At 39.8% G+C, this 21,807-nt stretch overlaps 2 protein-coding genes and 1 long non-coding RNA gene across 3 annotated transcripts in view; 2 read left to right on the top strand and 1 right to left on the bottom strand.

Moving 5' to 3' along the window:
• LOC104963759 (versican core protein-like) overlaps positions 1-5,153 on the top strand; it is a 30,441-nt gene extending 25,288 nt beyond the window's left edge. The window contains exons 12-14 of the mRNA XM_010792401.1: positions 1,007-1,151; positions 2,156-2,338; positions 2,508-5,153. Of these exons, the coding sequence (XP_010790703.1) occupies positions 1,007-1,151; positions 2,156-2,338; positions 2,508-2,725 (546 nt within the window). The 3' untranslated portion in view covers positions 2,726-5,153. The remainder of the gene's footprint in view (positions 1-1,006; positions 1,152-2,155; positions 2,339-2,507) is intronic.
• A 9,564-nt stretch (positions 5,154-14,717) lies between these two features.
• Positions 14,718-15,854, top strand: LOC104963752 (uncharacterized). Its single transcript, XR_800347.1, has 4 exons — positions 14,718-14,962; positions 15,199-15,323; positions 15,516-15,635; positions 15,775-15,854. It is a non-coding gene; the product is annotated as an uncharacterized lncRNA (long non-coding RNA).
• Positions 15,855-16,469: 615 nt separating this feature from the next.
• LOC104963760 (keratin, type I cytoskeletal 13-like) lies at positions 16,470-21,436 on the bottom strand. The gene is made up of 6 exons (XM_010792402.1): positions 21,021-21,436; positions 19,969-20,193; positions 19,017-19,142; positions 18,511-18,585; positions 17,125-17,270; positions 16,470-16,742 (listed from the first exon to the last, which is right to left on the bottom strand). The coding sequence occupies exons 1-6, from the start codon at positions 21,093-21,095 to the stop codon at positions 16,589-16,591; spliced, it is 801 nt and encodes a 266-aa protein (XP_010790704.1). The 5' UTR covers positions 21,096-21,436; the 3' UTR covers positions 16,470-16,588.
• Between the last annotated feature and the right edge of the window lie 371 nt (positions 21,437-21,807).

Here is a 21,807-nt window from a genome sequence, read left to right on the forward strand (position 1 = left end):
CGGTGTGTGTTAGTGACGCGGTGTGTGTGTTAGTGATGCAGTGTGTGTTAGTGACGCGGTGTGTGTGTGTGTGTTAGTGACGCGGTGTGTGTTAGTGACCAGCCGCTGCACTCTGGAGCTTTCAGTCATGAAGACACCGTTCTGTGCGTCAGCTGTTGAGCATGCACTCTCTGAAGGTCTGAAACCTGAGACGGTGTTTTCATCCAGAGCACAGGCACACCCTGACTGGAGTTTAATAAAGTGCATGTTGTATGACGCTAGCATGTTCATTTTCCTGTTTTAAACTAAAGCAGAAAGTTCCTCCTGCATATAAACTGCAGATTGTAGATTAGAGCCGATGGTTTCCCCGGCCTGCAGCACCACTGCCTGCTCTCTCTGGGAACTGCATCCAGTCACATGAGTTAAAGAGCTCTTGTTGTAATTTTTCAAGTAATTCTTTCTGAATTTCTCAGACATTTTACACATTTAATGGTTTTTTTTTTTTACATATTTGAGAAATGTTTTCATACATCTGTTCGAGTGTTTTTGAAACTTTCTTTTTGCATTTTTCTGTTGGTAAGGTTATGCTCTTCCCCTTCTTTATATACTGTTGGCTAGTTTAATCTGCAGCAAAGCATCATATTCTGAAAGATCATTATTTGTTAGTTGTTCGTAATTTTATTTAACGCACTTTGGACATGCCTCCTCGTAAATGTTACACATGCATTTGGACTTTTGCACATAATTATCCAAAGTGTTGAGACACGTTTCACATTTGATTTTGGACATATTTTTCAAAATGTGCTCTTTAGTGACAGTTCATTTTTAGACATTTAAATGTTATATTTCAGACTTCATTCAGAGATCCTTCAGGTATTATTCTTTACTATTTACTCAGCATTTTACTCATGTTGGTAGCTTTGTCCTGTGAGAACCAAGTGCCTCAAAAGATTTCTCTGAACAACAGCTCTGTTTTCAGCTTAGTGGAGATGCATTTTAAAGAGTGTATTTATTTGTGTTCCCTCAGCAATACGACCACTGGAGGCCGAACCAGCCCGACAGCTTCTTCCAGTCTGGAGAGGACTGTGTGGTGATGATCTGGCACGAGGGGGGGCAGTGGAACGACGTTCCCTGCAACTATCACCTGACCTTCACCTGCAAGAAGGGCACAGGTACATCCAGACACTGACACACCTGACCTTCACCTGCAAGAAGGGGACAGGTACATCCAGACAATGACACACCTGACCTTCACCTGCAAGAAGGGCACAGGTACATCCAGACACTGACACACCTGACCTTCACCTGCAAGAAGGGCACAGGTACATCCAGACATTGACACACCTGACCTTCACCTGCAAGAAGGGGACAGGTACATCCAGACACTAACACACCTGACCTTCACCTGCAAGAAGGGCACAGGTACATCCAGACACTAACACACCTGACCTTCACCTCCAAGAAGGGGACAGGTACATCCAGACACTAACACACCTGACCTTCACTTGCAAGAAGGGGACAGGTACATCCAGACACTAACACACCTGACCTTCACCTGCAAGAAGGGGACAGGTACATCCAGACACTAACACACCTGACCTTCACTTGCAAGAAGGGGACAGGTACATCCAGACATTGACATACACTGCAAAGAGCCTCAGAAAAACTGTGGGGGAGTTTTGTCAGACTGCAGAGACACTTTTTTAGTTGTTTAAAGCGGCATTAAGGTTGTACGAAAAATATCACTCGTCACCGGCTTGAGCTTCAATATCAGGATCCATATATGTATTCATCCTTGCAAGAATGGAAGTAGCAGGAAGGCTTACATTCGAGTCAGAAAACAACATTTTGCATGAAAAACAACTTTGACAATTAATACATTACTAGAATAGCTGGCCCTTTTTTTCTAAATGAAACATTTCTTCCAAACCGTCCAAGTGGGGCATACTAGTGGTTCAAAAAACAGGGATTATAAAAATGTTAGATGCCATTAACGGTCATTCTTTAATAAAAAACAACTATTAGGTCAGCAATTATTTTGTGTTGATAGAGTTATCAATTAGTTGACTAATTGTTGCACATCTGGTTGTATTCACAGCTTGTTTTGCTTCCTCTAGTGTCTTTAACATACATTTCTTGAAGTGTAATCCTCCATTTCTGCCCCCCGCCCCCTCAGTCTCCTGTGAGCAGCCCCCCATGGTGAAGGATGCTCGGGTGTTCGGGGCAATGAAGCCTCGCTACGAGATCAACACGCTGCTGCGATATCACTGTGAACAGGGCTTCATCCAGAGACACGCCCCCACCATCCGCTGCCGGGCCAACGGCCAATGGGACGCCCCGAAAGTCACCTGCACGAGCCGTGAGTCATTCCCCAAATCTGAGATCTCCACAGTCTGAGATAAGATAATAAGATAAGCAGAGATGGCTACGTGTTGCTATCCTGTGTCTGTCTCTATGACTAGCATAAGGCTCCATGGACATTTCGAAATGTTTCACTTTTTAAAGCTGTGTTTTCTGTGTTTTCCTAGCCGCAACTTACCACAAGGCAATGACTCTCCGGCGCCGCAACAACCGGAACAACGAGCAGGAAATCCAGCACATCCACCACACCAAGAGTCCCCAGAAACTGAACGAAAACGAGGAGCAGAAGCAGAGTTTCAGCTTCTTTCAGAACATCTGGAACCCTTTCCAGAGGGAGAAGAGGCAACAGCAGCAAGCGCACGACGAGGAAGAGATGAGGCACTGATCCGAGCGTTTTTAAATCAGCCAAACACATTTCTGTTTGGTCCAGAGGCATCTTTAGACAGAGGGATGCAATGAACTGTCTGTTAATGGTGCTTCACCGGTACATTGTCCCCCAGAAACACTCCAGGATCTGAACCGTAACACTAGTGAGAAGTTAGTTTCATATCTTAATTCTTCTCTGATTATATCGAGTCACAACGTTCCGAATAGGAAGACTTTTAATGGTCATTATCAAGACGTCTGAGAAACGTCAGGTTTCCTCTGCACGATCCAACTCGACTCGACTCAATTTTGGTACCTGGTGCTTTTCGAGAATACGTTTTCCAATGTCGACGGACTCTTAGTATCCCATCATAGCTTTGTTGCATCAAACTGACAAGAAAGCTTAACTGTGACACTCTTTGGACCCTTTTATACAGAACCAAACAGTCGAACAAACGCACTTCAAATTGCCTAAAGTGGTTTTGCAGGTTGACATTTTTATTTCCGCAACTCCTGCAAAATAGTTTCTTTCTCCATGAACTCAGCTGATCTTGCATACCACCACTAATGTTATTTTCTTTCAGTGAATGTATACTTCAAGCACCTTGGCTGCGCTTTACCATTTTTGGAAAAACGTATTTATATCGTGCTGTCTCCTTAAAGCTAAAACCAAGCCTTACCATATCCGTTACAAGCCACATTTTGGACTTTGACGTAGATCAAAATATCTGTTTTTACCCAGAGTATCTGCAGAATAAATCCATACCATACCGGACGTGTTAGGATCCAATAAAGCTAGCCGTAGCTATTGACGTTAGCTTGGCTTTTTAAAAGAAGAAAGTCCCAGGTACTATCCACACATTTTGCTGATGGAAAACCAAAAGAAAGTTGAGTCGAGCCCTGCAGCGGAAACAAGTCTTGTGTTTCCTTTCTTTCGTTTAGGACCTGAACACATTTTTCAATCTTTTTTTTAAAGGTACGCTGTGGAGCTTATTTTAGTTTGTGATACGTAAAAAAGGGGCCGACTCTTAAAAACATTGATTAAACTGCACAAGGTGCCTTTAATTTAACGTTGGGAACTTAGAGCACAATATTAAAATACTTGAATGGTTTATTTTTATAAAAACCAGTCCAGTAGTTTTGAAAAAGCATGAATTCATCACTTTAAATTATTATTAAGAACATTTCCCAACGTGTCCAGTCTCAGTTTGTTGCTGCTCATTAAGACCCGTTTCCACCAGCTGATTTCCACGTGTAGATTTTTGTACAAAATATTTCAGCTTGAGAAAAGTTTTTTTAAATAAAAGGGAAATGGAGATTTAAAGAGCGGCACACGAATCTGAAGAGGAGATTATTATGAATGTGTGTGTGCTATTAATCATAGGATATATAATATAGATACTATACGAAGCCATAAGAAATTAAATTATTGTATACTTTAAAAACTATGAAAGGACTGTGATGTTAAATAAAGGTCTTGCTGTTTACAGATCTCAAAGCATTTGTTGAGATGCTTTTTATTGACTCAAATTCACCTCCAAATTCTCCTTTTCTACGAATATTTGTTGGGTTTTGAGCTTAGAGGTGTTGCGTTTTGCTACAGATCTGGAATCTGTGTTTTAAAATCCATTGAATAAAGGAATGTGAAAATACGAGAGTGTATTAGGACCATTGTAGGTTAAAACAAATACAAATAAGGAGCCATAGAAGGGGAGGATAATCCAAGAAAAACGTTTTTAAAATGACATTTAAAAAGGATAAAACTATTCATTCAGATTAAAGTGTCGAACTCAAGTTGGAAAAAACTCACAATGTTCAATAAAAAAAGAAAATTCTCTGACATAAAATCCAAAATTATGATATACAAAATACATAGATGGAAATTCAATAAATTGGATTTTATTATATAAGAAGTATAAAACATAATCTTTAATAAATTAAAAAGTACATTTGGGGACATGTTTTATAGTTGTTTGGCTTTTGCGCTACTTGAAACTAAAATAAATGCAGATGTTTTGACACCGACTGTAATATGCGGTGTTTTATTGCAGCGTTTTTCCTGCAAAGGTATGGTGTTATAACCTCAGAGAATTTATCAAAGTGTGTATGTACATATACGACTTTAATCTCTTGAATTGTTCCTTGAAATATGGATTTTTTTTTTTTTAAACCTACAATAGTCTGATACGCCATCATAGAGACAAGCTTTGTTTTTAGATCTCCTCTTCATACGTTTTCCTTTTTATATATTGTCTGTCAGTGTAAATGCTTTTTTTAAATGTTCTTCTACTCCATGTGGTTTACTGTATCTTTGGCACAAGAGCGTATTTGTATGTAATCATTGTTTCTTTCTCCATTTTGAGTAACTGTAAAAAAAAAATGTCCTTCATCCTGGTTTCAGTGTCATTGTCAGCTGTGTGTGCAATAATAGGAATTATCATAACATGGCCTGTGTTTGTGTCGTCTTTTATTTCACAAATTGCATGAACACAACCTACAATGTGTAACTTAACATTATTGTTGCATCTGCAACGGATCAAATTCCTGTGATATTAAAAAAAAAGTTTGCTTGTACAAACCATAAACGTGGCTATGGCCTTACAGTATTTGGATGGGAACGTGGAGATGAAGAGGAACGACGTACCACGCAGGCTAAGTACCGTTACCATACCGTTAGCATACCATAACTGACCAAAACACACCTTCAGAATGGCTTTTTAATGTCTGAATAATAGTGTTGTTTTACTATTTTAATTCAACTTTTTATATCTTATTTCCTTTTTAATACCACTGTAAAGTGTCTATGAGCACCTGAAAAAGCGCTTAGAAATTGAAAATATTATTATTTATAACACAACGCTAAGTCACCAGTGCTAATGCTCAGTCACCGGCTAATGCTCAGTCACCGGCTAATGCTCAGTCACCGGCTAATGCTAAGTGACCGGCTAATGCTCAGTCACCGGCTAATGCTAAGTGACCAGCTAATGCCAGCACAAGCAAACTAGCTTGGTTGTCTATGTTACTCTAAATGGGACCATGCTATACTGTAACATCATGCTGTTTGGAAGAATATTTCAAACTAGCAATTAGAAATGTCCAATTTTCAGAATAAAATCACTAGATTGCTAACTATGGCGCGATCCTGTGATCTAAGCCTGTTGTTGTTGTTAAATCAAACATGTTTAATATTATCAATATTACCTTTTGTTTTACTACCAGTACCAGCAAACTGCTATATCTGTAACCAGAACTCTATTAACTTCTCTTAATGTGGTGTCTCTCTATGTGAGATTTGTTTTACTTTAATCCATGTTTCACGTATGAACACACCCAGACTCACTTCTATCCCAGGATCCTGGACACCTGAACAAGACTGCAGCAAAGTGAGTTAAAGTTAAAACACTGAATGTCAGTAAAAACACGGTGCTCATCCGGCATGTGTGAAGTTACCGTTTTTCTATGGCACTTTTTTTTAAGGGTGAATTAATCCACATTTCCGGAATTGGTGCAATGTTCCTCACATGGGTATTCATCTTTTGGATGTTCATTTTACTGCGAAAGTCATACAATAAATATACTATGATAAGGTAATTGAAATGTATTAATGTAAGGTCGATAATCATTATTTATTAGGGTTTTTCTTGCTTCCAACTATGTTTTTAGAGTGTTATTGGCTGAAAACTACTTTTTAAAGAATTTGCTAAAGAAATATACACTATGAGTGTTTTTGTTTTGTTTCACCCTTGTATTATTGTAGAAAATGTTTACACGCGTATGTAGAAGTGTGCATGAATGCTGGCCTGTGGGTCTTGCCATTAAAACAAACGGCCTCCCTAGAAACCAGCATGTGAACATGAATCAACATAAAAACCCAGACGTCACCAACATGCCGTCACTCGGCTTCTACAGCAGTCCCGTGCTTTGGCAATACGGTTGTTTTCCCGTTAGCGAATCAGCACCATGAATGGCCTGGTGTTTCTGCAGGAAAACATTGGTGTGTGTGCAGGCAGCAGCGCCCCTCCCTTTGGAAACATTACTGCATTACCCAGGAACTACAACAGAGCTAAAGTCCATTACATCAACTCTGCTGTCTTTACTTTTAGCGTAGCTGCAGTGATTGCTCATAAGATGTCGTGATTTGTGATAATAGGCGAAATCAACGAGCCATGAGGAAAGAGGCGGAGGCAGAGTCCTGTTTTATGATCGGTTTTATTGTCCTTTTGTCTTTGGGTCCCTAAGGTTTTTCTTGTAAGCTGCAGGTATAAGCATCGGTCAGATTGTACAGAAGAAAAAAACAGGCAACAGATTATTTTAAGCTTTTAAGGAATAGCTTGACATTATAAGAAATACAATCACTGAACGTAAATATGCTCTCATGTGTATGCTAATTATGAAGCTGGATCCAGCAGGTGGTTAGCTTAGCTTAGCAAAGACACTGGAAACAAGGAGAAACAGCTAGCCAAACGTTTTAAAAATGCCCCGATCAGCACTTCTTTATGTGGATATTGTTACCGTTGGAAAGAGCTAGGCTAGCTAATCAGCTGCTGGTTTTAGCCGTATATATTTAACACAGACAGAATCAACTTTGGTGTCAATCTGTCTTTCTGAATTGTACTTATTGTCCATTTCTTTAATCTGTACACAAACACAAGGAAAAACGAAATGTTCTATCTTTACAGGGAGTAAGAAGAATCATCTTTTTCTCAGGCAAAAGCAGGAATTTTCTCACGTCTTTTGCAGTGAGGTTGCACTCTTAAAAATGTCAAACTATCCGTTAAATAAACTGACACTTAACACCGTTTGCAAACTGTTCAAACTTCCAATAACACAAGTAAAAGGAAACATCTCTTAGTTGTGCAATCCTGCAGCAGACTCTTCAGCTGCTGTTCTGTAAAATCTCCTTTTCATTTCCCACCCTGTCTAATCGTGACATAACGTGTGCAGCAGTTCTGCGGAGATAAGAGTGTCCGATAGTCCAGTGGCTTGTCCAATTTGAAGCCACGCAGAGATGATGACCTGTCCGGACTGCGTACAGTGAGCTAATTCCTGATCAACGAGCACTGCTCTGATACTCTTACATGGAAGAACGCTTGGTGTTTTTTTCAATGTGTTTCTAACAGTTTGCAGGTTGGCTGCCGGCCCGCTGGGTCTCTGCAGAGCTCAGATAGCGATCAATGAGCCGAACACTTAGCATCTGGCCCGATCCCATCCGTGACCTCAGCTCTCCCTACGTAACTCCGTGAATCAACAACAATGTAGTTATCCAGAAGAGGGTGAATCTTAATCTACTTTTGGAGCAAATACAGTGTCCCCTTTTGTTTAGTCTTTGCATCCCGTGGTCATTTATGGGTAGTTTTAGTTAACAAAATATATTGAGTCCAAACTGTATTAGTTATGGGTGAGACTCAAATGTCTTCTGGACACTTGATTGTGCATCTAGCAAATTTTAAAGGTGGCACGATATCGTACAACGTGAAGATGCAAGATTCATGCAATTTGAACATTTTTTCCAATCAGAAGATATAACAAGTGATTCCTGCACAGAAACATTCATGTGGAGTTACGTACCGAGTGCTGAGGTCACTAATGCTCTTTCACTATAAGAAACTACAGTATTTGTATCAAAAATAGCAGTTTTCAAGGCGCTAGATAGCTATATGTCGTGTGTAGATCTTGGTGCTAAGTCATGCTAACATGAAGCCACACTCAGCAGAACGTTTCTAATCATGCCAGGCGTTTTCTATTTCTGCACAGCGACTGTTTGTCTACATCGTCTTCAGTGCAAAATTCATACTTTATTTGTATTTTTACCACTGTCGTTATGTTATGTAAACCAAAGAGACTTGGATAGTTTGGCCGATAAGACAAAGAAAATAATAATGTCTACAGTATATCAAAAAATAGTCATAAACAGAAGTACATTTCTAGATAGTAACATCCTACACACTTAGAAAAAACATAAAGAAATGTTGGATTCTTTCCTTATTTAGGTGACGATGTTTGGTCCAACACGGTTGTATAAAAACATAAAATACTGGACGGTGTGATGAAGTACAAAGTACCAGTAGTAGCACCTTGTTACGTAGGGACGGAGAAGATCTTTTTTAGTTGTGCAGGGCTTGATTTCCTACCTCATGACCTCAGGATTTGATTCTTTGTGTAGGTCTTGAACAGAACAAGATAAGTGCCCGAAGTTTCCGTCGGATATGGAGTTGCTGTGAAACTCAGTTCAGACGTGTCCTGTCCTTTTCGATTGTCCGTTGTTTTACGGTTAGCTGTGATATCTTCCCACCCTCGCCTTGATTAAATAATAAGAACATTAAATATGTGTAAACTATGTGTTGATCCCACATTACAATGCAAGGTTTCCGTGAACTAAAGCAGTGGTTCCCAACCTTTGTTTGACTCGTGAATCCCTTGAGCTAGTCGCCAATCTGTAAATGAAGATTCACCTGCATGTGTGTTGTGTTAAACCCTTGGTTGGTGTATTTTACCCAACCTTTTGTCCCGTGTTTGGAGCTCTGGTGCCGCTGCAGGTAGGCTGGCTTCATATCATTATTTGCAAGGCTTAGAAACCACTGTGGCTGCGGTGGATCACCAGATCTAAATCCACGAGAAATGTATTTGCCGGTGTTTAGTGTTAGCCGTTTTTGTTTTCTTTCACGTGTCTCTCCTAAAGCAGTTAGGTACCGGTAGATGTAGTTTGTCTCTACCTGACCATGCAAATAAAGAGCAGAACACAGAGTGTACAGCTGATCTGAGCATAAATGATGTTTAACTTTATATTGCTTTTCATGGTGCATCTCAGGTTACAGAGTAATCCAAAGTAAAGTTACTAATAACGTGTAATGCATTACTTCTTTTGAGTAACTACTCCAACACTGGTTACAACAAACACCAGGGAGGAGCTGTTACCGCGGACACCAGGCTTAAGACAAACACCAGGGAGGAACTGTTACCGCGGACACCAGGCTTACGAAAATGTGTTTTTTAAATGTTTTATGCGTGGAAATACTATATATTGCATTGTTTTACGGACCCCCTGCAATCCCCTCAACTACCCCTAGGTTGGGAACCACTGAAATAAAGCATCACAGTTTGTTTGAAATTCCTCCCGTGTGTGTGTGTGTGTGTGTGTGTGTGTGTGTGTGTGTGTGTGTGTGTGTGTGTGTGTGTGTGTGTGTGCGTGTGCGTGTGTGTTGGGCCCGAGGTGTCACCCGGCGATGGGTTATGGAGTATGGTCTGGTTCTCTCACATGCTTAGAACATTAATGAGTTGGAGACACACCAAGGAAACAAAGAAGCCCCAAGGATCACCAGGGGAAACTACTCGCCTCCACTCATGTCTCTGTTCATTTGAAAATAATTTAAATATCAAATATTTGAAATAATTTGCTTCTCCCTGGCTATCAGATTCTGAATAGAGAGCCTTTCATGTCTTCGTTATTATGTTCTTCACTGGGATTAGCATTTAAAACATAATCAATGTAGCCATATTTTCTAGGTGCTCGCCATTGTGTTTCAATAATGGTTTATTTTGTGTCTGATTTCCATATTTTATGAATACAATCGGGATAATCACCAACCAAAAGGGTGGCGAATGATATATCAAATCTTTTTGCTGAATATCGTTAATCTAAAGAGAGTTTTAATCAAAACTGACAAAAGGGCTGAGGCTCGCTCGATTTACTTTGCGCCACCTTTTGTGAAGACATTTAAGGCAAAGCAGACACCAGTTTATTTGAGTTAAGCAGAGTAAGAGGGGGTGGGGGTGCTACAGTGGAGCTCGGCCAATCATAGAGCATCCAGACTAATATTACAGGCAACACATATTTTCCCGTGGCCAAAGATCAGGTCAGGTGAAAAAGGTACCTGCAGACAGATGCTGGTAACCTTCGACCTATGACACAACGTCAGCCGTAGGGAAAGAAGGGCCAATGACATTATCCGAGTCAGAGTACAAAGTCATATTCACCCACCTCGAGGGAAGCTTCATTTAAAAAAGGGATCGGAGCAGTCCGAAGACTTTTGACTCCACGCCACTTCACACCAATGCGCCTGTTTTTGATTATATTAATAGTTCCGTATCTTCATCATTTTTAACATTGGCCATTCATATTTAATGGGAAGTTAATATTAATCTGATCAGAAATTATCTTCCTTCAATAATTCAATATACGCATTAATTATTCAATAAAAAGAATGTTCAGCATATTTGAGGGAGGGGAAAAGGAAACTGGAGACGTGTGAGAAAATGAAGTAATAGTACAAGTTAGCCAAATTAAATAATAACTATAACATGCAGCCAGTGGTAACTAAACACATGTATTCAAAAGCCATACTTAAGTAGTATTTTGACATGCTTGTAGTTTATTTTCCCTATTTGTATGCTACTTCTATAACATCTCAAGAGGCATAGCGTACCCTATACTGCACTACATTCATGTGAAACTCATAATTACTAGTTATGTACTTGTAGTTAAATAGGCCAGCACATATAACGTTAGGCTATAAACAAACTACATCCTGTTTGCATGGGTTCATCTCACCAGCGCTAAGATAAAGGCGGTCTCGTGTTTGGCGTGGTGACGGTTTATTTACATACTGTAAGTTGTTAGCAACCGTCTTTTTCAACCAACGTAAAAGCTCCAGGCATTATATCAGGCATCTAACCGGAGAACGTTGACTTTTTTTATATTTTCATGCCAATAATTGACAAGTGAATCTAAGTGGTCAAATGCTTACTAATTTCCAAGACTAATTTCTGTACCACTCTAAACTTTTGTACTTCTACTTAAGTAACCTTTTGAATGGAGGAGTTAAGGAGCCTAGCATTTCTACGTTGACTTAATTAAAAGTAGAAATGCTAGGCTTACAAGTACAATCAACCTGCTTGTTTCACTTGAAACTGGTTTGACTTAAATGCACTAACCAGGTTACTTGTGTACATAAGACAGACATGCAGACTGAGAAGCCTCTGCACTTTGAAAAAAGCCCGGGACTGCCAAGGTTCCTCTGAGAGAGATTTTCAGGGATTAGACGGTGAATTAAATGCCTAATCTTTATTTGACAGGGAAACCAATCTCTGGCTCGCTGGTCAACCCCCTTGCAGTCGGCCCCTCTCTTTCACTCTCACTTTCACTGCTACACATCTCAGGGTTATCTAAAACCACATTTAGGATGCATGCTGTGCCTTGTATGAGGTCTCAATTCACTTTTCTACAAAAAGTCATTGTCTGCAGACTTACAGTATTCCACAAATGATATCCTATATTGGGTCACAGCCTTACCGGCACGCGAGTACATCTTGATGGCTATTTCCTTTTCAAAATGTTCCTTTTTTTTGTGGTCCAAGCTTTTGCCTGATTGAAAATCTAACCAATTTCCATCTGCAATTTAATGACAGATGGAAAGAGATATTTCATGTGGATGTATAGTCGAGACTGATAAACTATTAATCTCACCGCTGGACAATGACACCGGCTAAATTTAAACACAAAGTGAAAAGGCGTCAAGTATCAGCCTCCCGTATCCCGTAAATTATTCATTACTGGCTGTTATTGCACAGCATATAGAATTAAAAATGGCAGATTCCATGACTTCATTACAGTGTGTGTGTCGATGGTGGCAATCCTTTTTTTTAACTCTGTGACACTGTCACCATCCCTCTGTGTCTGTCTTCTCCGTCAGGGCTCCATACTAATGATGTGTCTCAATTCGAACACTTCCCTTACTAAACTTTCATGTCGTACACCGTTAACACTGGCGAAGAGTGGTCATTTTCACCTGGTCATGTTGTCTCAAATTGCACACGGCTCCTGTGCCTTCACCGGAAATGGTGATCGGCAGCAAGCAACGATTGTTCATGTTACCAAATCATTTGCGACTGCTCAATTAAACCTGTAAAATAACCCTGCTCAAAGAGCGAAAAAAACAAAACCCACATGTATTACTTGTATGTGTTTAATGCTGAGTTTAACGAAGGTACTGCAAGCGATGTGTAACCTGTAGCCAAAATGGCGATCATTGAGTGTAAGAAGTGTCCAATATTCCACACTCAGCCTTAATGCATTTTACTTCACTTCGCATTAGGACGCACTTATGCACTAAAATCAGTTAAAGGTGGGGTAGGTAAGTTTCAGAAACCGGCTCGAGTGCACTAAAATTTGAAAGTACACAGCCAAAAAGAATCCGCCCCTTCCTTCAGACTTCCTTACAGAGCACCTCCTCCGCGAGAGCAGGCTGCAGTAACGTTACATATCAGGCAAAGCTAAACACATCTAGGTTAGCAATACTACACAGCCAAAGCAACTCCGATATTGACTCTGGTTTGACTTCTCATAGTTTCCACTTTCTTTTTGTTCTTAATTTGCTCCGTTACATTTTTTCTTTTGCGACCAGTAGACGATGTTGAACCTAACTGCCATGGTGAAAGTGGCCGCCTGTTGCTGGCGAGTCATTGAAGTACTGCTGCAATGCACGCCCAATGACGGCACGCCCAATGACGGCACGCCCAATGACGGCACGNTCTATTAAGTGACTTCCAGGTTGTCCAGCCAAGGTCGTGGCCACTAGCGAGGCTTTCCGTTGGTGTGATTCCTCTGTCCAGCCATTCAAGAGCTTGTGTGTAATTTCTTTGCCATTCATCTTCCCAGATGTTGGTCCTTGCTGCTTGTTTGGTTGTCTGGAGGGGCAGGACTGTCTGCACAAAACTGGCTCTGGATCGGAGCCTGCGTGAGGGCGCTACATGGCCATGCAAGGGGTGTCTGATGTCTGTCTCCTGTGTTCTCCGTTCATCTTGAGCGATACCTAGTCGTCTGATGTGCGGGGGAGAGATGCCGGCTAGCGCATAGAGGCACGGGACAGGTGTTGTCTTAACGCATCCCGGGATGATGCGGCAGGTGTCCTTCAAGGCTGTTTCGACCAGTTTGGTGTGACGTGATCGGCTCCAGCTTGAGCAGGCATACTCTGCTGTAGAGAAACACAGGGCCATGGCAGTTGCACAGATTGTTGGTGGATCTGCGCCCCACTTGGAGTTCACTAGTTTGCGCAGGATGTTGTTGCGGGTGTTGACCTTGGCTTTGGTGTTCTCCAGGTGTTTCTTGAAGGAGAGTGTCCTATCCAGTGTAACACCAAGATACATGGGATGCGTATGGTTGGACAGTTTGTGGCCATCCCAGGTGACGCTCAGTTCTTTTTTAGCGTCTTGGTTCCTCAGGTGGAAGCTGCATAGTTGGGTTTTTGATGGAGCGGTATCGATAAAAGTAGTAGTACCGTTAAAACCTTTACGATACACGCACGCACGCACGCACGCACGCACGCACGCACACACACACACGCTCTGTTACAATAAAATACTTTCAATACAAATCCTTATGACTCATTTGGCTTGATTCTAAGTGAACGGGTCAATTTGACCCTGCACAGAAGAGGTGTCTCGTGTCTTTATCAACATCAACCGATTGGAAAACATTTTTGAAAATGTAAACAATTATTTAAATTATGTTATGTTATGCAAAACTAAAGTATTTAATATCAAGGTTTTTCCAATGAAAAAATACATTTGAAAAATGTGTTTGAATGAAAAACAAGTGACTTATTCTAATGGAACCATGATTTGTGGGAGGTGAATAACACAATTTCACTAAATATTGATTTCATTGACAGTAATAAAAGGTACAAACTATGTACAAACAAAAAATCTGGATTTTGGGGTTTCTGACCATTTTTGAATAATTAAACATGCACTGGGTGAAATTTACCCAGCAATATTATTGCTGTTACAGAAAAACTAATATATCAGGAGGGTTAAAAAAAAAGTAATTGGTTCTCTATTTTTAGGGAACTCAACATTTCTTTGCATCATTATTCATTGCATAAATAATAATAATAACAATAGGTTCCTCGCACTTCGTGCTAAGACGCCGTTGGGTCCTAGTGCTCCGTGCTCGGGCCCTAATAATAATAATGATATTGCTGTATTACTCAGGCTGCTGTGCAGTTTTGGGGTAAACATTTTGAAGTAAAGATGGACTTGATTTCAGTTTTCTGGTTTTTCTTTACAAATATACAAAATACTGTATTTCATCACAACTCTTATTTTGTCTTCACAGTTGCCAAGAGATTTGACATTCCCACCTTGGACTTAAAAGTCTTTGATGTAACAAAGGCTGAAGTTGATGAGGAGGTGTTTGAGTTTCTAATACAGAAACAAGACCTTGGTGTCCTGGAGATTTGTTTGCCTCAAGATCCAAATGGTGAGTTTCTTTCCATCTTGGAGCCCCATATTTATCCCTAACACTCAAATGTATCTGCTGATTTGTTGTTTCTCATTATTACTAATATATTTATTTTTCCTTAACTTAAATCAGTAGTGGGGCTTGTCTTATGTGAATATTTGGCATTCCATCTATAATTAACAATAGACATTTCCACTTAAATTGTGTTGTGGTTATTGTCAATCACACCAGATCTTTGTTAACATGATTTCCAGATTCGTTAAGCTCCTCTGCAAGCACCTCCGTTACAAGCTACAGCGATGTGGACTCTGATGACACCATCATACTGCAGCGTAGTCCTGCCTCTACAAAGAGAGAAGAGGATAGTCGTTTAGCCAAAGTAAGCTCTGCAGATTTCATTACAGCCTTTGTCTGAAAGTTTAAACAAACTTGAAAATGTAGTGATAAATGACAGATGAATGAAAGTTGTGAAATAATGATTATTAGTGTTTTTTTACACTTGATATTTTATGACTGTTTTAAACGTTTCAGTGTGTTCTTTTTATTATTACTTCCACTAAGATGATTGAAGACATTCTGAAGAACAAACCTGGTGGAGAGAGGATCATGAAGTATGCTCGGACTAAAAGTCTAACAGATGCCAGGAGAAGATGGTCAAGATATTGGTTGCACAAATGACAAGTGATCATGGGTATGTTTTCCTAAAATCATAACATACCTACACACCAAGGACACTTTTATTGACTTGATATGGTGAAGTACTGTACAACACCCTTCTTTTACAGAAGTTGTGTGTTTGTGTCTCACGCTGTGTGTGTCTGTGTCTGTAGGACAAGTCCTTCAAGTCGTGTTAAAGAGGAATACGCAAAGGGCATCACTTCCTTGTTCCCAAACAAGTCTGGCTTTGTAAGTACATTAGAAACTAGGTGTCACACAATTCTCTGGGACTTTTGCTTTCCGTCCTCAAAATGTAAATGTGGAAATTATTACACTGTTGGGTGATGTTTCCAGTTCAGCTAAAGAGTATGGAGGTTATTCCCTATCTTTATTCAAGAGCGTGGTCTTTCAATTTGAGAGCATAATTTCCTGATTTCACGTTCAGATGTTGTATTTCTTTCCCTCAAACCCTGTCCTGGCCCTCCAAATAGCGCCTGCTTGCGCTTAGATTTGCTCTGCTTCTGCTCAAACCGTACACTTGCACTCAGATATATTTCTGCTTGCACAGATCTCCTGTTTTCCAGTTTAAAACCTTCGCCTCGCACTAAGGCTGCTTCTGTGCGCTCGTCAAATGTCTGCTATTTTATATATTATTATTTTATATTTACGGTGTTATATGGTTTAATATGTAATATGTAATATTTGTGGTATATAAGTCTAATATTGGGTGCTATATGGGTCTTATAACAGTATAATACAGGTGTAATCATTAGTTACTTTCGCCCACTGCCTATTACTGGATTCAGATATTTAGAGATTAGAGGTTGAATAATAACTACATCTTATGTTACAGAAAATTCAGACACGCTCTGAGTTATCTTTAGTTTTATTTGCGGAAGCAGAGTAAAGATGTTCCATCACATGAACACAAACCGGATTGTCGTCAGGATGGAGCTGCGGCTGATGAAGAGGAAGGAGAAATCTTCATCAGTTTTCAATTGTCTCCTCGATGGCTTTTGTGATGACGGTGGTGGTCGTGGTGTTCGAAGTGTTCGAGGAGGAGGAGGAGAGAGCGGAGGAGGAGAGAGCGGAGGAGGAGAGAGAGGAGGAGGAGATAAAGGAGGAGGAGAGAGCGGCGGACCTGGGAGACGAGCACAGGAAGTTACAGTAAGTTTAAAAGATCAAGTTAAACGAGAAAAATTGCCCCACAGTGTTAGAAATATTCAGAAATACTTTACATAATTTTTACATTAATCCGTTTTTTATTAAAATAATTGGTTTTATTTTCCTATTTTAATTCTCTTATTATGTTGCACCATTAGTGAGCACCAGGAAAAGCGCTATATAAATACCATGTATTATTATTATTGTTATTATACTAATATCGCAAATCATCTGCTACTTTTTTGAGTACGCAAAGTAAAAGTCACTGTGTGGTAAATGTTAAATGTTTTTTAGTGTTGAAGTTCATACATCACTGACTGATTTTGATTTTTGATTTCAAGCTGATTTTCTCCTCTTACCCGACGTCCTCTCCGTCCAGCAGCCTCCTGTACTCGGCGATCTCCATCTCCAGGCGGGTCTTGATGTCCAGCAGCATCTGGTACTCCTGTCCCTGCCTCTCCAGGTCAGCCCTGAGCTGCATCAGCTGCTCCTCCATGCTGCTCACCTGCACAGGTAACGAGAATGACAGGTTAAACACTCCATATGTTTTGTCACTAGAGGGTACTCTATCAGAACAAGAGGAAAATATAAATGATGTCAGTAAATACCCCATTGGCAAATATCTGAAGCTTTCATGTGTCTTAAAAAAGGTGGTTACTAACAGGCAATGTTGGGACAGTTACTGAGAATCAAATAATTTAACCAGATTACTTTCCGTCACTTTTGAATAACCTTAAAATTAAATGCGATCCAAATAAATACAAGATGAGATGGTTTTTACTTAAGTGTAGTTTGTAAGACAACAGAACAATGTGACCTTAGAAAAGAAGAAACCAAGATGTATTATTTAGTATGAAAAATGTGCCTTTCATTAAGCATGTTCAGGCAGTAGCACGTACTTTAAAAAAGCAGAAATAAAATCTGAGCTGACAGGAAATGCTTCGTTTTAGTTTAATAGACACAGTTAAGCTCACATACACTATTTTATGAACATATAGGTTCACCTACTGAATTAAAAACAGAACAAATTAACCAGAGAAAAAGAAAGCTCTTTTTAAATGTTTGGAGTAACATTGTAATCCTGCTAGTAATCACAGTACAGTAATCTGATTACCGGTATGTAACTGTAAGGGAATACAGTTACCTTTCTTTGTATCCTGATTATGTAATCACATTACATGTAATCAGTAACTCCCTAAACCTGCAAACAGGCGGCTAAATGGGAATACTGCTGTGACTCAATTGGTTCAGTTAGTACACTGCATGTGGATCACTGTGAACATTTGTGCAGTGCCTGAAATTCGACCTTGCTCGACTAATTTTTTTCAAACGCACACGGTTGTTGTGCCCTCACAGGAAGTGACGATGGCTGCTGTTATGTTACCAATACCATATAATTAAAGCCTATAAAATAACTCATTTTTGACACCAGTATAGGGGTACCTAAATAGTGAAAAAACCCACAAATTATTTTATAACTTTTGTTGGTTTAGCGATAACCACAAGTTACCGCAATCCCGGATAGTTGTGAAACTTCCATTAGGAGGTCTCAAGAAGTGAGGATTTATCAGATTTATTTTCTCCTAAAATGTCCCCAGTAGGAGTCTTCTCCAACTCATCATCACCTTGATTCAAATGACACGTATCTCTTAAGCATTCAGGATGTAAATACCCGACTCACCAAATAGATAATTTTGAATACAGAAACATTACATATTATACTTTAACAAGTGTTCCAGTCTTACCTGCATCTGGTATTGGGACAGCTGCATGGAGAAGCGGACCTGTATTTCGGCCAGAGATGCCTCCATAGAGCTTTTCTGCAAAAACAGAGTTATTGTTTCAGATTAATATCTATGTATATTTCAGCTGTATTATTTATGTATGAAACAGTACGCCCAGTGGTATACAAGGTTATTCAAATGAGCTCCATGCTTACCAGCTGAAACATTGAGTCGATTAACACATTAATGCATCAAAAATTGTGATACAACACTACAATACAATACAACATACAACAACTTTCTTTTGTATTCTGCAGAATTAGTTTTACTTTTGGTACATTTACTGCTAATATTATTATCTACTTGAGTAGCAATTTTAATGCATGACTTTATCTTTTAAGAAAGAAAATCATACAATTAAAAACAAAGCGAGAATATGAAAGTAAAAGTAGCGCAAATAGTTGTCAATACAAAATAAAACAAGGTGATATAAATGAGATCGAATTTGAATGCAAAAGGACACTCACATTGCTCAGTGCGGCCTGCAGCTCAACCTGCAGAGACTGCAGCATGCGTTTGACCTCCGACACCTCCGACCTGCTTGTATGCAGAGTCTCCGTCTGCATCACCACCTCTTTGTTCAGCTCCTCCGACTGCACACACACACACACACACACACACACACACACACACACACACACACACACACACACACACACACACACACACACACACACACACACACAAACACACACACAGTCTTTATTCAGTTATTATGCTCTCCTTGCTCACGGAACACACTCCTGACTTTCCCCCGAGCGTCGCTGCTAAATTTAGTCTGCAGCGTGTTACAGAGCAATGACATCCAACCAGGCTTTGGGAGAAATGGATTACATGTAGTACGTAGTCAGGATAAGAAATAAAGGTAACTGTGTTCGCTTACAGTTACATAGAAAATACAGATTACTGGTAAACTAGAAGGATGACAATGTTATAGTGCGTTTAGGCGTACTTTCTACATTTTCATTTTTTTGCACTCTTTTTTTAATGCAGTATAGAAGGACACCTCATTTATTAAACAAAAATACAGTTTTTGCTTTTAATTAATGTGTTAAACTAAAACAGCATTCAAACTATACTATTCTGTTTACCTAAAACTTATCAGGACACATTTGTGATCCTAAATATCTTGGTTTCTTCTTTTCTAAGGTCTCATTGAAACACATTGAAGTGACTGTTATTTTTGTTTGATTGTTGTGCTTTTATTTATGTCTTAATGTGTGCATATGTATAAATGTGTCTGTTGATTGTGTATATATAGGATATACGTACATATTTGTATATATTTTTGTATTCGGGATTGTGGGAAACGGTATTTCGATCTCTGCACACACAAACAATAAAGTTGACTTTGACTTTGACTGTCGTGTTGTCTCACTTAATACACTCAAGTCAAAAACATCTTATTGATATTTTTACGTTTAAAACTGGTATTTTTGATCTACCTTCCAGATCCAGAGACACCACCACCGTCCCGTCCTCCAGCCCGTCGATCACTTCACATTTATACCTCCCATAATCCTCCAGGGTGATCTCGGTGATGACCAGAGAGGCGTCCATCGGAGACGAGCTCTGCAGATGGACGCGACCGTGGAAAGTCCCGTAACTCCTCTTGTGGTAATCCATGGCTACGAAAACATCCACCTGCAGAACGATGGAGAAACATCAGTGAGTGTTATTCCAACATCCTTACCTGTGTGTCTGTGTTTGTTTATTTGTTTGTTTGTTTGTCGGATGAAGGAAAAACGTCATTTAAAAAAAAAAATTCACAAAACTTGGCGTAAAGCTCAAGCTAAAGCCAAGAAATACACTTTTCAATTCTGATTTAAATCCTTTTTCACTTATGGAAACACCTTGGCATTCTAATTTGTTTATAAGATAAACCTACGGTAGAGAGGCACATTCCGAATTTTCCAAACAAACGTCTAACTTAGAGTTTAAACTAGAAATTTGACAATTTGGGAAGTTTGCTTTTTGGTGGAAAATTGGATGAGCAGAGGTGTGTCTCATATCTGTCTGTAAATTACAAGGCTACAAACTATATCCCATTAGCTTAGCTTAGCATAAGAAGTGAAACATGAAAGCTAACTATATCTAACATGTCAGATATTTCTTGTTTCATTCGTACAAAAAACAAGATGTAAAATTGCCAATTCTGATTATTTTCAATGTTTTGCAACGTCCATTGTTTATCCATTTCTAAATGTTTGTATTCTTTCTTTATCTAGGTGTATTGCTAGGTTTCTGTGTGCATCACTTTTACCGACTGTCAATTAATGCACTAAACATTGTGGTCTTCTGCAGTCAGCAAAGGAAAGGTTACGTGCATTTACTGGCTTCACTTTAGCATGCTGAGCTCAACATATCAACAAAATGGAGACCCTAATTCCAAATAAAACAAATATTAAAATGTTAGTTTGATCTACAAGATAAAACGCAGATATTCTATAATTTATAAAGTAAATTGGTACCTCTTTCAGGTAGTCCGACGTCATCTTGGTCCATTTGATCCTCATCTTGCGGCTGGGTGTCATTGATTGGTCCATTCGGATCTTGCACGGTAACGTAGCGTTTCCTCCGCGCCGTGAAACCACCTTCGTTTGTTCTGCTGCCACCGACAGCTGAGGCCCGTTTTCTGAAACACAGCAACATAATTACAGCATTGAGATAAATGAATGCATTTGCAGCTTTTCCAAGAGTGAGATTAGAGGATCAATCTGACGTCAATAGCCGCTTTCACACCAAGTACTTTGCCGTACTTAGTTCCCAGCACTTAGATCCCAGCACTTAGCTCCCAGCACTTAGCTCCCCTATGGAACTAAGAGCGGATCGTGTTCACACCGGAATAAATTCCCTGCAGGAAGATTATGCAAATGAAGCCGCTGACGTCACTTCTTCTTCTTCTGCTTTGGGTTTACTGGCAGGCTGCAAACAACTTAACGGCGTATACTGCCACCCGGAGTCCCCGGCCGGAAGTCCCCGGAGTTAGGGACTGGCTTCAGTAGAAGCTTTTTGTGTTGCCATAAGTTATTCTCTCTCCGTTGGTGCGCTGGGCTAATGCTAATGCTAATAATGCTAATGCCAGCAAATACAATGGCTGCTTCAAAAAGCTTTTCAGAGTTTTACGGGGCGTGGTTTGCAATTCGTCCAGCCAATCAGAAATTGGTACTTTTTTCTCCCCAGGATAGTACCACCTCTCTAGCAGGGACAAAAAATGGGGGTAAAAGTTCTCGGAACTAAGTTCTCTTTTTGGTGTGA

The sequence above is a fragment of the Notothenia coriiceps genome, unplaced genomic scaffold (genome assembly GCF_000735185.1).
Source record: "Notothenia coriiceps isolate Sejong01 unplaced genomic scaffold, NC01 NC01_scaffold00036400, whole genome shotgun sequence".
NCBI classification, from domain to species: domain Eukaryota; kingdom Metazoa; phylum Chordata; class Actinopteri; order Perciformes; family Nototheniidae; genus Notothenia; species Notothenia coriiceps.

What these genes read in the sequence shown, in the direction of transcription:
- LOC104963760 (XM_010792402.1), bottom strand. Translation starts at nt 21,095, where the DNA reads ATGGACCAATCAATGACACCCAGCCGCAAGATGAGGATCAAATGGACC. An exon ending in CGTCGGACTACCTGAAAGAG is followed by an intron (nt 20,194 to 21,020) that starts GTACCAATTTAC and finishes ATCGTTCTGCAG; the next exon opens with GTGGATGTTTTCGTAGCCAT. An exon ending in TGCAGGCCGCACTGAGCAAT is followed by an intron (nt 18,586 to 19,016) that starts GTGAGTGTCCTT and finishes CTGTTTTTGCAG; the next exon opens with AAAAGCTCTATGGAGGCATC.